Here is a 13,253-nt window from a genome sequence, read left to right as displayed (position 1 = left end):
AATCTCTTTCCCTCCTATTATCTCTTGAACAAGGGCCTCTAACCGGTGGTTTTAAGGTCAATAGTTCTGCTGAGGAGACACTCCAATTTTTAGTTTCCTGTGGCCACAGGGTGCGCTAGAGCTACAGATATAGATGGTCTAGGCCAAGTTAAGGAAAGCAAAGTTTGCTCCTAACTTGTATTGTTTATTTGTATTGCCAATAGGTCAGATAAGTTTAGTGCAAAAAACCCCCAAAAGGAACAGGAAAAGTGATATCAGTAATTGTGGTGAACTCCAGAACACATTCAGCCCTGCTGAAGTCCTTCTAGGTAGTCAGGAACAAAATGTCTTCTTACATGGTATTGCCATCTCTGAAAACCGTTGAATTAAGAACCGAGGTGGCTGTTTAAAAGCACCAATAGAGGCTCTTTTTTTTTTTTAAATTTTTTTTTTTTTTTTTTAAATTGACTTACACTAGGACAAGATGATTGCAAAAGTTTCCTATGTTACAAAGAAGGCTTCTTCCCCTTTCTTCCCTACAGTTAATAATAGTGGCAGGACAGTTTTGTTACCTGAATGTAAATGCTCTGAAGCGTCACCTATGCTCGAGAATCACCAGCTTAAGCTGCAGGATGCCTTAGGGAGGAGCCTGCTCCATAGAAAAAGAGGAGAGAGGCATCTCCACATAGAGGTAGCTCTGTAATATGGAGCACCTAAGTTGCCTCATACTCTTGGCTTCAGGAACCTCTGGATTCCTGTGACAATAAGGGGACCCAGCTTCTAAATACCTCAGTCTGCAGCTACAGAATTTGATGCCACTTCAGTTCAACAATTTTGTTGGAACAGAAGAGAGAGGAGCTAGTTCTCTGTTGTGACACATTCTGGAAAACCAGACAAGACCTGTTCTAGCAATTGTCCCAAACCAGCTAATATTATTTAGTCTTACGCGATATTTTCAGATGCCACTATTGTCTATAAATGACATCTTTTGGTAGCTGTCCCCAAAGCTGCAAATAAATGTGGAACTTATCTCAAAGCTGAAGCATCTAAAGGAGCACCAATGTGCAAGTATATTAAAGTAGAAAAGGAGGAAAAACAACTGAAAAAAAATAGAGATTAATAGTAGGATAAGTAGTTTATAATCACACACAAACCCCACTGCTGAAGAGATAAACAAAGGTAAAGAGGAAGATTTAGAAAAGTTTCCATCTTGAGCATTCCAAATCATCAATAATACACTAATGCTAATGAAGAAAAGAGCAAAAATCCTGGCAGAATGTAGGATACACACTTGACTATTAAAATATTTCAATAACAAGTTAGTAATGCAATTCTACCTATGCAGGAAAGAAAATGTAGTGTACTTAATGCATAAATTATGTATCATGTTACAAAAAAAATTACAAGTCTTTCTAAACCCACTCTAGGGGTGATAGCAAAGATAAAAATATCCTTACCTTAGTTGAACTTAAATGGTGTATTCTGTCACTAGAATAGCTTTGGGGTATCGGAGGATCAGGGTAGTCATCAACACTTTTTGATGCATTCTTTTTGATGACTTCTACATAGGAAACAGGGAAGATGCCTTGTCTGTTGGTTCCTGGTATTTTACCTTCATACCAGTTTTGATCAACTCGCTTAAGAAGAATTACTCTGTCTCCCTGAAATGTATTATGAAAATTAATTATCAGCAGATACATTGTAAGTTATTTTTAATAGCAGATATTATTTTAATACATAGTATTATTTTCCCTGCAGGGCTGTTTCCCATCAATCTTGAGAATCATCTCCATTTTCACTTGTTTATAGTAACCACACATAGCCATGCATACAACTACCATTCCAGCAAAACCAAGGGCTAGTCATGGACTGCAAATGCTATTCTTTTATCAGAGGGAAATCTCATGTAGTCTCCTTCTCTTGGCTGGGGGACTAACATTTAAGTTTTTCTTTGGAACATAACCTATTTTAATCATTGGCCAAACTACCAGCTAACACCCGAACTTCTAATATGCAATAATGACTGCTAGGCCCATTTTTCCTTAAAAGTGATAAAAGCTAACCAATGAAATCCACGTGAGTGCTTTGTTATCAGTAAAACTGGAACACATAGGCGTAGAAAGTTGAAACATGAGTTTGTGGGAAAGATGAGAGAAAGAAATGCATTTCCTGTGTAAAAAAGATGAGGCAGTTGCTGTTTTTAGAGAATTTAGCAACTGAAATGGAAAATATCAGTTTTCTATTAAACTTTCCTCTGTAGTGAAACTTCATTATCTACCCCCTCCTTTGTTCTAAATGATGTGTTTTTTACAACAAATCCTTCCTTATTAGTTTTGTGTTTTCTTGGGTTTCTGTAATTTTGTTTCTGCAGTTGATTTGTGGAGCACCCTAAAATTATCTTTAGTGGGATGGAACAATAGAAAACCAGTGCAAGTTAACTTCTAAAAAACCAACCAAAATTTGGCTGTCAAGATTAAGACCACCACAATAAGAACAAAAGAGAGCTTTAAGAAGCAATAAATCATCAAGCTATCTCCAGTCCCTAGTTCTCTAAGTTCCTATTCCTGATTTTTTTTTAGACCTCTTTGACATTTACCAATGTCAAATGAATGGAAAAACACCCATTATCTTCAGCGATGCTGGATTAGGCTCTAGGTCAGCATCAAGAAATGGTATCCTTACTCTTATTTCAGAAGAAAAACAAGCAACTGGCTAACATCTATGAACTCTAATTCCTAAAAAAAAAAAAAAAAAAGGTCAGAACTTTCCACTGGATAAAAGTTCTATCCTACTCACAACTAAGTATATAATATCTGCAATAGTAAAGTTTCTCTGCATAGGTAATATTCCAGTGTCTCTCAAACCTCAGAAATTAAATGCTTGTTTTGCTCATGTGTAATAAAGTACAACCACGAGGATGTACATACAAAAAGAAAAGACAAAGTTATAAAAAGCAGACTGTTACTAAAGGAAATATTTGCAAGGACTGGTATAGTCACAAAAATTTCTCTGAGCCTTTTTTCTATATTTTTTCTGTATTTTTCTATTTCTTCTATATTAAAGACTTTAACACAATAACTGTGACAACAAGAAATATTAATAATTATTAAAAAAAGGAATGGATAATTGCAGTGAAAACTAAAAATTTAGGTGGGCAGTTAGTAGATGTTTGCATATGCCAGTCTCTCACAACCCGGTTTACATGCACAACATCTTTAAACTATTTGCAGTTAAATGTGAAAGACTGCAAGCCAATAAGATATTATATGTTAGTAGCTTTCTACCACTACATTCTTTTGTGCATAGCAAATATTGAAGTACAAAGTACATTACAGTATTTACCTATATATCAATTCTATGTAGCAGTAGACACTATAATGGTATTTTGACAAAGGTAATTTAAAACTGTACCTTCCTAAGTGATAACTCCACATTTGTGTCTGCACTGAAATTATATTTGGCAATAGCTTCTCCAATCTCTCCAATCTGTGCAGGGGGAGGTGGCCTGGCTGGCTGTGCTTTTTCTGGGGGAGAAAGTTTCTAAGAAAAAACAAAACAACCAGATTTTCATCATTCTCATGCAATTTGTGGACCTATTACCCAAACTAATTCAAGGAATTAAACCAGAACAAACCTCGACATAAGAAATGGGGAATATTCCAACTCTTCCATGGTGCTCACCCTCATACCAGTTTTGATCAATTTTCCTGAGGATATAGACAGTATCTCCTTTCTTAAAGGACAGCTCTCTGTAACAAATTTATTTAGATCAGATCTTTTACAGCTTTACATTTAGCTCCTCTACTGGCATAGTTTCTGAGATCTTTACAGTTTAGAACTGAAACAGAATGTAGCAACTAAACATTTGAAGAAAAAGTGTGACAGCTATGGTGCATTTACCAGTCAATAATACCATATAAAATGAAAGTATTCACATTTATAAATCTCAGGTACTATCTGTAAGTTATACAGGCCTGTCTTACACTGTGATTCCAAGGCGTATTGCTAGTTATTACCAGAGCACATAGTTTAGCGTCTGCATGCAAGTATGACGTCTTTGGGATCACCTGTTTAGGTGTGGTTTTTATGACAAGCATCTGAGGAGTATTTGGTGTTCTTCAGGAAATCAGTAGGGAAAACTACAGAATATATCCCACATATCTATGGCCTATTACTACCTTTTTGCAGCATCACAGCTTGGCATGCTTCTGCTCTACACATTTTTCTCTAAAGACAGCTGTTCAGAAACATGAAAAACACAGGATTATGTTCTCAGAATTTCTGATACTCAGGGCCTGTGATACACATAATATTGGATACCAAAAAAGAGAGTGATCCAATTCCTTATGAACATTTTCAGATCTTGGCCTAGGAGATCTCTTCTGTATCATCCATTTGGTTTTTCAAGAGCTAATCTGCTGTTCTGATAATTCAAGTTGTGAGTTTTCTATCAGACACAGCTAATGTAATTCTAGTGTCAATGTTTGGCCATATCTAAATATCATTTAAATGCACTGGATCATCTGAACAGCAGCAGGAATGAAATACAGGCACTCTACTTTGACTCAGTGATTCATAATTTTATTTTTCTTATGAACCACTGTTGTTTGTCTTGGTATGGGACATGACACATCCTGCAGGGAGCCTGTGTATGTTAAGACAGACAGGAAGATGGTGAAGCATTATACAGAATTTTGATAAGCACGCTCTATATGACAGTATTTTAAGCACCGTATTTTGTGTAACCTAAACACAATTTGCAATAAATGAAGAGCATCCAGTGGGTGACCCTCAGGACTCATGCTCAAAAAGGCTGAAGATGCCCAGCCATTCATGTGTTCAAATACAATGTAGAATAATCTAAGACATTTTTAATACAAAATAACTTCTCAGTTAGTTAATGCAGAGACTACTACTGAAACTGGCTAGAGCAGCAGTTAGCTGCCAGAAGTGCTATAAAGAGTTTTCTTGAATTACGAATTCTTAAATGAACAGAAGTCCAGTACTTACTTAGAAGTCTGAGCTTTAAAGTCATATACAGCTCTAGCTGGTAGTTTCTGAAAAGCAGGCAAAGTGATTAATACATTCAGGTAGTATTACTATATGGCAAACATGTTTCAGCTTTTAAAAAGGTGACCAAGATCCAAAAAAAAGAAAAAGGGCATGTGCCTTACACTGGTTCTTGCAGTAATAGGCAATTAAATACACAGCTTCCTTTTTTAAGGCAGTCAGGTGTTTGGGACTTAGTCTTTTTAAAATAGAAATAGCAGCTAAATTTTAATACAGCTTGCTTTGCAACTTTATGTTTAAGAGAAGTACAAAAGTAAAAAAAAGTTAACTAAATGCCAACATGACTTGTAGGCAACTAGATCTCTAGGTACAACGGAAATTTGCATGCTTCATGTTCTCCAATATTTTAGATGCCTCTGCTGTTAAACTTGTTATCTTTAGACTAATTTCAACTGTAAATACTCCATCATGTTTTTATATAAATATATATGTAAAGGAAAGTTACTCTGACAGCTGGAAAAGACAGGGAATATTTTCAATTGCTCTAACCACATCCATACTTCTAAGAAAGTATGAGAAACACAGGACTGGAAGTGATCTCCTGAGTCATCTGTGCAACTCTCTTGTTATCACAGGCAATCACATCACATGATTCCTCTAATTTATTTATCAAGTTCTATCACCAAGTATCTGTAAGCTCAATATTGTTTCAAAAATAAAGCTGTAAACCATCTCTGTGTCTCCTTACCTGTGTGGTTGACAACTATACTTTCACTGTTTTCAAAGCTGTGCTGAAAACATGAACTGTGATCTGACCCTCACTGGCACAGTGGCTGCCTCTGATGGACAACCAGCATTAGAGACTTCAGAGGAAGGTGCAAGAAGCGATTAGCAGTATTATGTGAGGATATTTGGAAAAGTGTTTTAGTCTTTCTTTGCAAGTACTTGCACAGATGAGATTGCTAAATTTTTAAAAATCTCTCTCTAGGATATATTGGTGACTAGAACAAGCTGATTGCACTGTTTTTGAGAGATACTATTCGTAATGATGTAAGTGTGCACATCTTTTTATAGAGGAATAAAAAGTGACACTTGTAAGTTTTGTGTTTTCCCCATCTAACAGGCCAGATGTTCTCGACTGGGTTCTCTCCCTTCTTATCATCCAAAGGCTGGCACATCTAGCATCCCTAGAACTTTGTCTTTGCTTGAATGGCTTGTAGTGTTTTACATGTTTTCAATTTGAATGATGACTTTCAATGTCACAGAATTCTTTAAAGGCAACATACACTCTGGCTCCTGGAACTTTTTTAAGCTTTACTTTGTAATGTTTTTTTTTTGAAACCAGACTCTTAATTGAATTGCAGCAATATAGCCATGTCAGTGGGGTATAAGTGGATCTGAATTCAGATCTTGTAACCAGTTCTAAGCTGTACTATCATTTAACAAGGTAGATGGCCAAGGGCAAAAACTTAAATATTAGCAGTTAAAATACAGTACTCTCTTATGCTGCCATTATTTTGTGCAATATTTTAATAAAAATCAATGGAAAATGTTAACAATCTATGGCTTGTGGATGTTGACTAATATGAATATATTGACTTTATGACTGAATAAAATCAGTGAAGCCTGTTTGGAGAGCATTTATAATTCTAGATATAGAAATATTCTTAAGACACTGAATGATACACTCATTTTTTTGGTATATTCTTTTTATTGATACTTTGTGTTACTTTAAATGTTGTATGCCTGCTTGCATTTCCTCTTCCAAAACATTAATATAAGCAATCATTATACAATTACAATCACCACCTATTACAGAAATTAGAGATTGCTTGTGGGATAAGTGGTTTTGTCTAATACAATAACAGCAGCATTTTTGCTTTTTCTAAACAAAAATAATAGTAAAATACAGTTATTCTTTGCATCTGTTTTGAAACTACTGAGGAGGTTTCTCTGTGTAATGCTCTGGTTCTCAGCAGAGCCTTTCCCCAGTCACATCTGCTATTCTTCTCTGTCCCAAACACCCCCTCTGGTCAACTTTGACAGAGCCTGTTAATGACTAGTAAATTTATGCTAATATCTATTTAATCATAGATAGGAGCAGCAACTTATCTTACAAAGCTTGGTATTATTTTACTTTATTGAAGTACCAATCCCTTTAATGAAAAAAGAAGGATGCTGTGCCATCTGATTATTTGATAAGTAACTGTTCTTTTGGGCTGTATCATGACAGTGTCTTAAAATCAACATATATCTTGTCTCAGATATATTAACAATTTTCCACATGGATATTGCTGCATTATTTATTGTTGTTTCACTACCTCTTTATCTGTAGTTCCTCTTCTCTCCCTTGGAGTACTTCGTCCCACATCAGTGAAAGCAGAAGAATAGCTTCCAGGAGACTCCTGGTCTGCTGAAAACAGAAATTATGTGAAACTATGGTAAATTAAACAAAACCATTCAAACCTGAGGTGCTGCTTGGTTTCATTTAGGGGGGTGAAGAGCTTTTGAAATCTATTATTTTACTTTTAATAGAAAGAAAAGCACATGGTATGACGGTTAAAGTGCACCTTGGGAAAAAAAAAAAAAGGTACTGACTCTCAAGCAAAGGCAAAGGTTGCCCTCTGATCCACAGCAGAGAATGTATTACAGAGGACTGAGAGAGGAAAATGCTGCCTCGCTGTACTCAGGGATGCAGCCCTGCTGGACCAAATGGAACACATGAGAGCCACACCAGGACTTCATCAGGTTGCAAGAAACTGTTTTGGAATGCCAGCAAAATAAACACATAATTACATGCACAAAACACGATGAAAGCATGCTTCAATGAGAAAATAGCGAAGAAAAATGGGTTTCTTCTAAGTAATCTGTGTTTCTTCTTTGCCAAGGGCAAGTGTTAGGCAGCACACGGGTATTTAAAAGGATGTTATTGCATGATAACAACTCTTTTTTAAGAGATGGAGTACAAATCATTACTCACCAATCTATGTGGCAGATTTTCTCCAAAGCACAGTTTATTTAATGTTCATTATAGGATTGTATAGTATAGAATGGTGAATACATCTTTTAATGTTTTAATAGAAGTAAAATCTTACACTCTTGATAGCTCTGCAAGTTGCCAATGCGAATTGAAAATATAACAGAATTATTTCAAATCAGAGGGTGAAGTGAACTGCCTCTTGACTTCTGAGATTTACTATTTTAGTCTCCTGCTGCTGTAGTGATACCTGCTAGTGGAGACATGTGACTGAAGTTTGTCTTCCTTTGACATCATTCACACAATCTGTTCCTACAAACCCCATACATTTCTAAAGAAGTACAAGTGGAAGAAAAAAGAACTGAAAGCATCTCATCCCTTATGTTGGGGTCATGCGGAAGAAAAATGTAGATGGTCTCCAGTAGGCTGTTGGCTAAGCCACAAAAACTTGAGGCTATTCATAAATATAGGGGAGGCAAAAAATGAGATAATCATATTATTTATGTCATTAGTTGCAAGCATGTCATCACCAACAAATATATCACAATCCCAGTTCTGGACAGCTTTCTTGATATGGCTTGTGTCTGTGAATGAGGATCTATACGCACTGCATAGACCTAAATACATAATGCCTCCAAATACTTCTTTTATTTTTTTTTTCTTTAAACTCAGTCAGAAAGAGAAGGATGTGGGAGGGAAAGAGGGGAAATGCAGAAACTTTAGGCAGAACAATTTCCTTTATTTCCATACAGCTACTTATGCAGTCAATATTAGTAATTTTCAGTGTTCTTTTGCTATGATCTTGGGGGTCTCTCTGTGGATGCTGGCTGTAAGAGACACACAGAGATCCAACAAAACATGAAACTTCATTAGAAGTAGAGCTCAGCCATGACTGGTGATGCTGGAAATCAGTGGGATATTCTGCTGCACTCATTCTCCACGCTACTTTAGGGACATCATTGTTGACAGAGTGTACCACTTTCCTCATGCCAGGCCCCTTTGGAGCTGCAGAAGCTATTAGGGATCCTCATTGACTCTGCACTCTGGATTTCCTTATTTTAAAGGACTGGAAAATTCTCATTTAGCAACTGTGATACGTGAACAACACAGTCCCTGACAACTTCAGTCTCATCATGTAGTACTGCCTGCCAGGGTTAATCATGATCAGGCCTCAAGTATGACTTATTCAGTCCTGAACTGCTGATTATAGCTGTTTTTACCAAATTACCTTTTCTCAATATGTCTATTTTAACTAATTAAGAAGAGATGGTAACAGCTTCAATTCTGATTTCTCTTGAAATACATATTTACTAGTGTGGTACTTGCAAAAGTTACAAAAAAATATGTGAGATTAAAGATAAGATAGGTTTGATCAAATATTGCATAACTGATATATTAAGAACATTCTCTCTTACATCCATTTGTGATTTCAAGAATAGCTTTGTAACACCATTAACTTCTCAAAGACACTCTGTCACAGATGACTGTATGTCTTAGAAGCACAATTCTCTAACACAGAGATATTACCATTTAAAAACAGAAATAAATTACAGACCTGCCAAAGACATTTATCTAAATCATCTGAGAATACACCTTTGTGCACTCCTGATATGAATTTAGTTTGCTTCATTTAATATCGCAAGTTTAAACTTTAAAAACATTTTAAGCTCAAGGAATTGTTTTGAGAAAAAGAGAAGCAGAGCAACAAACAACTCAAAGTAGTAACTTGAAAACCAGATCACTGTCAAGACAGACTTTTAAAAAAGTTATACTCACCCTGAAAATTTCATTCAAGTTTTGATTATTGAGGGCCTTATAAGAGGGCATGAAATGTCTTGAAACTTCATAGATATATGAAAATCCTATGAGAAGAACTAGTTTTGCTGCCACAGAAATTGGAAATTGTATTGTTTGAACAGTGGAGATGGAAACTTCCTAAAATGATTTAGGGTCTATTCACAAAAAACTAAAGCAGCGGAATTAATGTATTTTTGTAAGAAAACAGAATCAACTTCATATGATACTGGCAGAATTACCAGCATTTTTATCGCTCACATGTAACAAAACTATACATTATAGCATGTTTTAGATGCAGATTTTTTAATAATAAAGTTTTCTATTTGACAGATGCTTTCTGTCACAGTGCATGAATTATGATGCATGTTATGATGCATGCAGTCAATTTCTGTAAGGTCTTTTTCTCAAGGAAAAAAACCCCATTGCTTCATTTAATAACACCATTGTAATTTCTATTACTAACAATCTATTAGTTGAAATACACCATTATTCCAGTTGTCCACGTTACTGTATTTTGTGAATAGACAGCAAATTCATCTATCCTCATCACCTATGTAAAAATGACATCCTTCATTAGGAATTTTGTGGGATGAAAGCTTCTTACAGACGACACAAATGAAAATGGAATGAGAAAGGGTGGGAAATACAGGGAATAAGGTTGGAGAAGTAAACCACAAGGATAGAGGAAGAAAGTTAATCCACCTTGGAAACACAGTGCACTATCGTTGTTGTTAGTTGCGTCCAGGTCTGGAAAAGAGGCACTAAGAGGTAATCTTCCACAATCATTCTGGTACAGTGGGCAATGGATAGCACCATCTTGAGGCAGTGGGTTAAAAGGCTGGTGCATGGGACTCTTTTTCAGAGCTTTAAGAGATGAATTCCTTTCTGGAATGTCTGGAAGCAGCTCAGTAATAAGTCTGTGTAATATACTGTTATCGGGCAAGCTTCCCCTTCTTTTCTCAGCTTTAATTTGGTCACAGATGTCTTTAAGTGCAGAATCTAGTGCTTCAAATACAGACGACTTGCATTTTTTCTTTTCAGTTTGTTTTTTAGGAGCTGCACTTTTTTTCCTCCGGAAAGGCACTGGACTGACTAGGAACGCTATCTTAGAGAGGCCAGACTCTGCTTCCTGTCTCCTCGGATCTTCAGTGCTTTCTTGTTTAGCCCTTTCATGCTTTAGCATGGTGGTGAAGCGGGTATAGGATGCTGGGCATCGCCCTTTGCAGGAGCTGATGAGATGCCTGTGGTGGTGGTGGTGGTGGTGGTGGTGATGGCCTGATCCATAAAAGCTTTCAGACGATGTGAAGGAAAAGTGGTCGAAGTCACTTTCACTACAAAAGGATGAACCTTCTATCTGGATAAAGTCACTGACATCAGAAACCACTCCATCTTGATCACTGTCTGAGAAATCCATATGCGATCGTTGTGGCTCATCACTGGTCACTTCAATATGAATTGGCACCAGGGTTTTAGACTTGTAGCTTCGTTGTACCTGAGAGGGATGTCTGACTTGATTTTCTTCTTCCAGCAAGGATTCTATAGAAAATCGCCTCTTTGGACATAAGCCATTTTTAGGAGGCTCTAGTGTAACAGCTGACAACATTTCATCACCTAGGTTCGGCATAGATTTTGACTTCTGAATTAATTTTTCAAATTCAGATATTCTGGTTGGCACCATGTCTCTGGGCACTTCTTCAGTAGAAGACTCTCTCCAGCCTTGAAGAATACCTTTGTGTTGTTCTTTTTCATACTGCAGTATTCTGGACTTCACAGAACAAATCACCTCAGAATTCATCAAGTCCTTGCGATTGATGCGGTGCATCTTTTTGTACATTTTTAGGAAACCTGGGGCATCATGTGCAGACCTGTGACGAACTCTTGACCTACCACTACCACGGCCCTCGGGAACGTAGGGAGAGGCCCAGTTCATTGAACAAACTTCTTTGGAGTCCTCCTCACATAAGAGAGAGCCCATGCTTTCAGACTTGGCCTGTGCATCGGGAAAGCTATCCCGATCATCTGTTAACAGATCGTCGCAGCTACGGGATTTTATCTTTGGAGAAGCAGTTTCTTCTGTGCTGCTCCAGACTTCTGCATTTTGGCGAGTCATTTGCCAGCCATTCTTGTAGCTGATTGCTCTTCTTGAATCATTTGGAACAGCTAAATGTTGTCTGTAAGTGCTACAGTATTCTAATTCATTTGAGGTGTTGTGGTTGTGCACTGAATAACTTAAAAGGGATGGATATACTTTGCTAATATCCCCACCTTTATAATCCATGGAGCAGCATGGTAAAAAAGAGACATTACCAGAAATTAAAAGATTCAGAAAGTTGGATTAACATCAGTATCAGAAAGAGTAGAAAAGAGACAGCAATTAATGCACCAATTATTATAGTTTAGGTCAGTACACAGGTTGCTACAGCCTGGAGCAGCAGAGCTAATAATTTTGTTATTTTCCAGCTGTAAAAATGTACTCATGGTAATTTGAACATCAGCAATAATTCCATATGAATTATTGAGCTGTTACTCCCTCTGCACGTCCTCTCCCTACCCAGGCCAAAGCAACGTAAGTAAACAAGCATTAATACTGATTTTGAAGCAGGTGAACAGACAAGAAAATCTGCAAAGTTTTTAAATATGAAGCCAATCAACAAATCTAGACCTCAGTCAAATATTGACTTTTCCACCTGTCGATTCTGAAAGAAGTTGTTCAGAATTTTTGAGCTGGATGATGCTCAGAGTTCACAGCAACTGCATATTCTAAGATACTTAAGATAAAGATAATTCTTTATATAAGATCAAATGGGAAATTTATCGCGGTTTTTCATAGGTAGCCTGCTTGTTTCCTGTGTGATAGCACTGAAGAGAGTGGTGTTTTCTACAGCTTATGGAGAGAAAAAGAAGGTTGCTGAGGAGCTGCTGTACGGGTGTAAAGGAAGATGCATCAGTTACTGAGCCTAGACAGCACATAGAAGAAACAATAGCCCTCAGATAAGCTTAACAAAGCCTGAGGTTTTAAGCAAGTTTAAAGACATTTTTAAGCATGTGCTTAATCTAGAAGTCCCTAGGAAACAAATTTGGAACTGGGGTTGCATACCCATGCTGAACTTTCAAAAAAAAGGGCAACATTTGGTTCAGGACACATATTTCTAACAGCTCAATCTGCTCTCTAGAAGAACAAGTTGAATCTCAATCAGAAACTAAAACACTTGAGTTCAACATCGATGCTGATCAAACAGCTTATAATGTGCTGCTTCTTTAACAAAATTGTTGCTTTCAAGAAAAAGTAATGTCCTAGTAGGCTTCAAAATGCTGGGAGAGAAAGGAGTGACACAGTTAGGTCACCTTCCAAATGTTAATTACCTGCAGTACATGATGTTAAGGGAAGGATTTTCAAATACAGGAAGTGTTTAAGTTATAGTAAGTGCTCATTATCAGTGGTATAGTCAAAGGTAAATGCACGTAAACAGAGTTTACCAACTTTTCACTG

The 13,253-nt window shown here is 36.8% G+C and overlaps 1 protein-coding gene across 37 annotated transcripts in view; it reads right to left on the bottom strand.

The window, feature by feature from the left end:
• SORBS2 (sorbin and SH3 domain containing 2) overlaps window positions 1–13,253 on the bottom strand; it is a 155,493-nt gene that overhangs the window by 15,262 nt on the left and 126,978 nt on the right. For 18 of the 37 annotated variants that reach the window (XM_071807618.1, XM_071807600.1, XM_071807601.1 and 15 more), the window contains 6 exons: window positions 10,466–12,028; window positions 7,311–7,402; window positions 4,990–5,036; window positions 3,614–3,728; window positions 3,391–3,519; window positions 1,437–1,640 (listed from right to left, as the gene is read on the bottom strand). In XM_071807618.1, coding sequence (XP_071663719.1) covers window positions 1,437–1,640; window positions 3,391–3,519; window positions 3,614–3,728; window positions 4,990–5,036; window positions 7,311–7,402; window positions 10,466–12,028 — 2,150 coding nt within the window. The remainder of the gene's footprint in view (window positions 1–1,436; window positions 1,641–3,390; window positions 3,520–3,613; window positions 3,729–4,989; window positions 5,037–7,310; window positions 7,403–10,465; window positions 12,029–13,253) is intronic. The other 19 variants (XM_071807609.1, XM_071807611.1, XM_071807612.1 and 16 more) reach the window with 3 other exon arrangements.

Source organism: Patagioenas fasciata, chromosome 4 (assembly GCF_037038585.1).
Source record: "Patagioenas fasciata isolate bPatFas1 chromosome 4, bPatFas1.hap1, whole genome shotgun sequence".
NCBI classification, from domain to species: domain Eukaryota; kingdom Metazoa; phylum Chordata; class Aves; order Columbiformes; family Columbidae; genus Patagioenas; species Patagioenas fasciata.
This window is presented reverse-complemented; position numbering and strand designations above follow the sequence as displayed.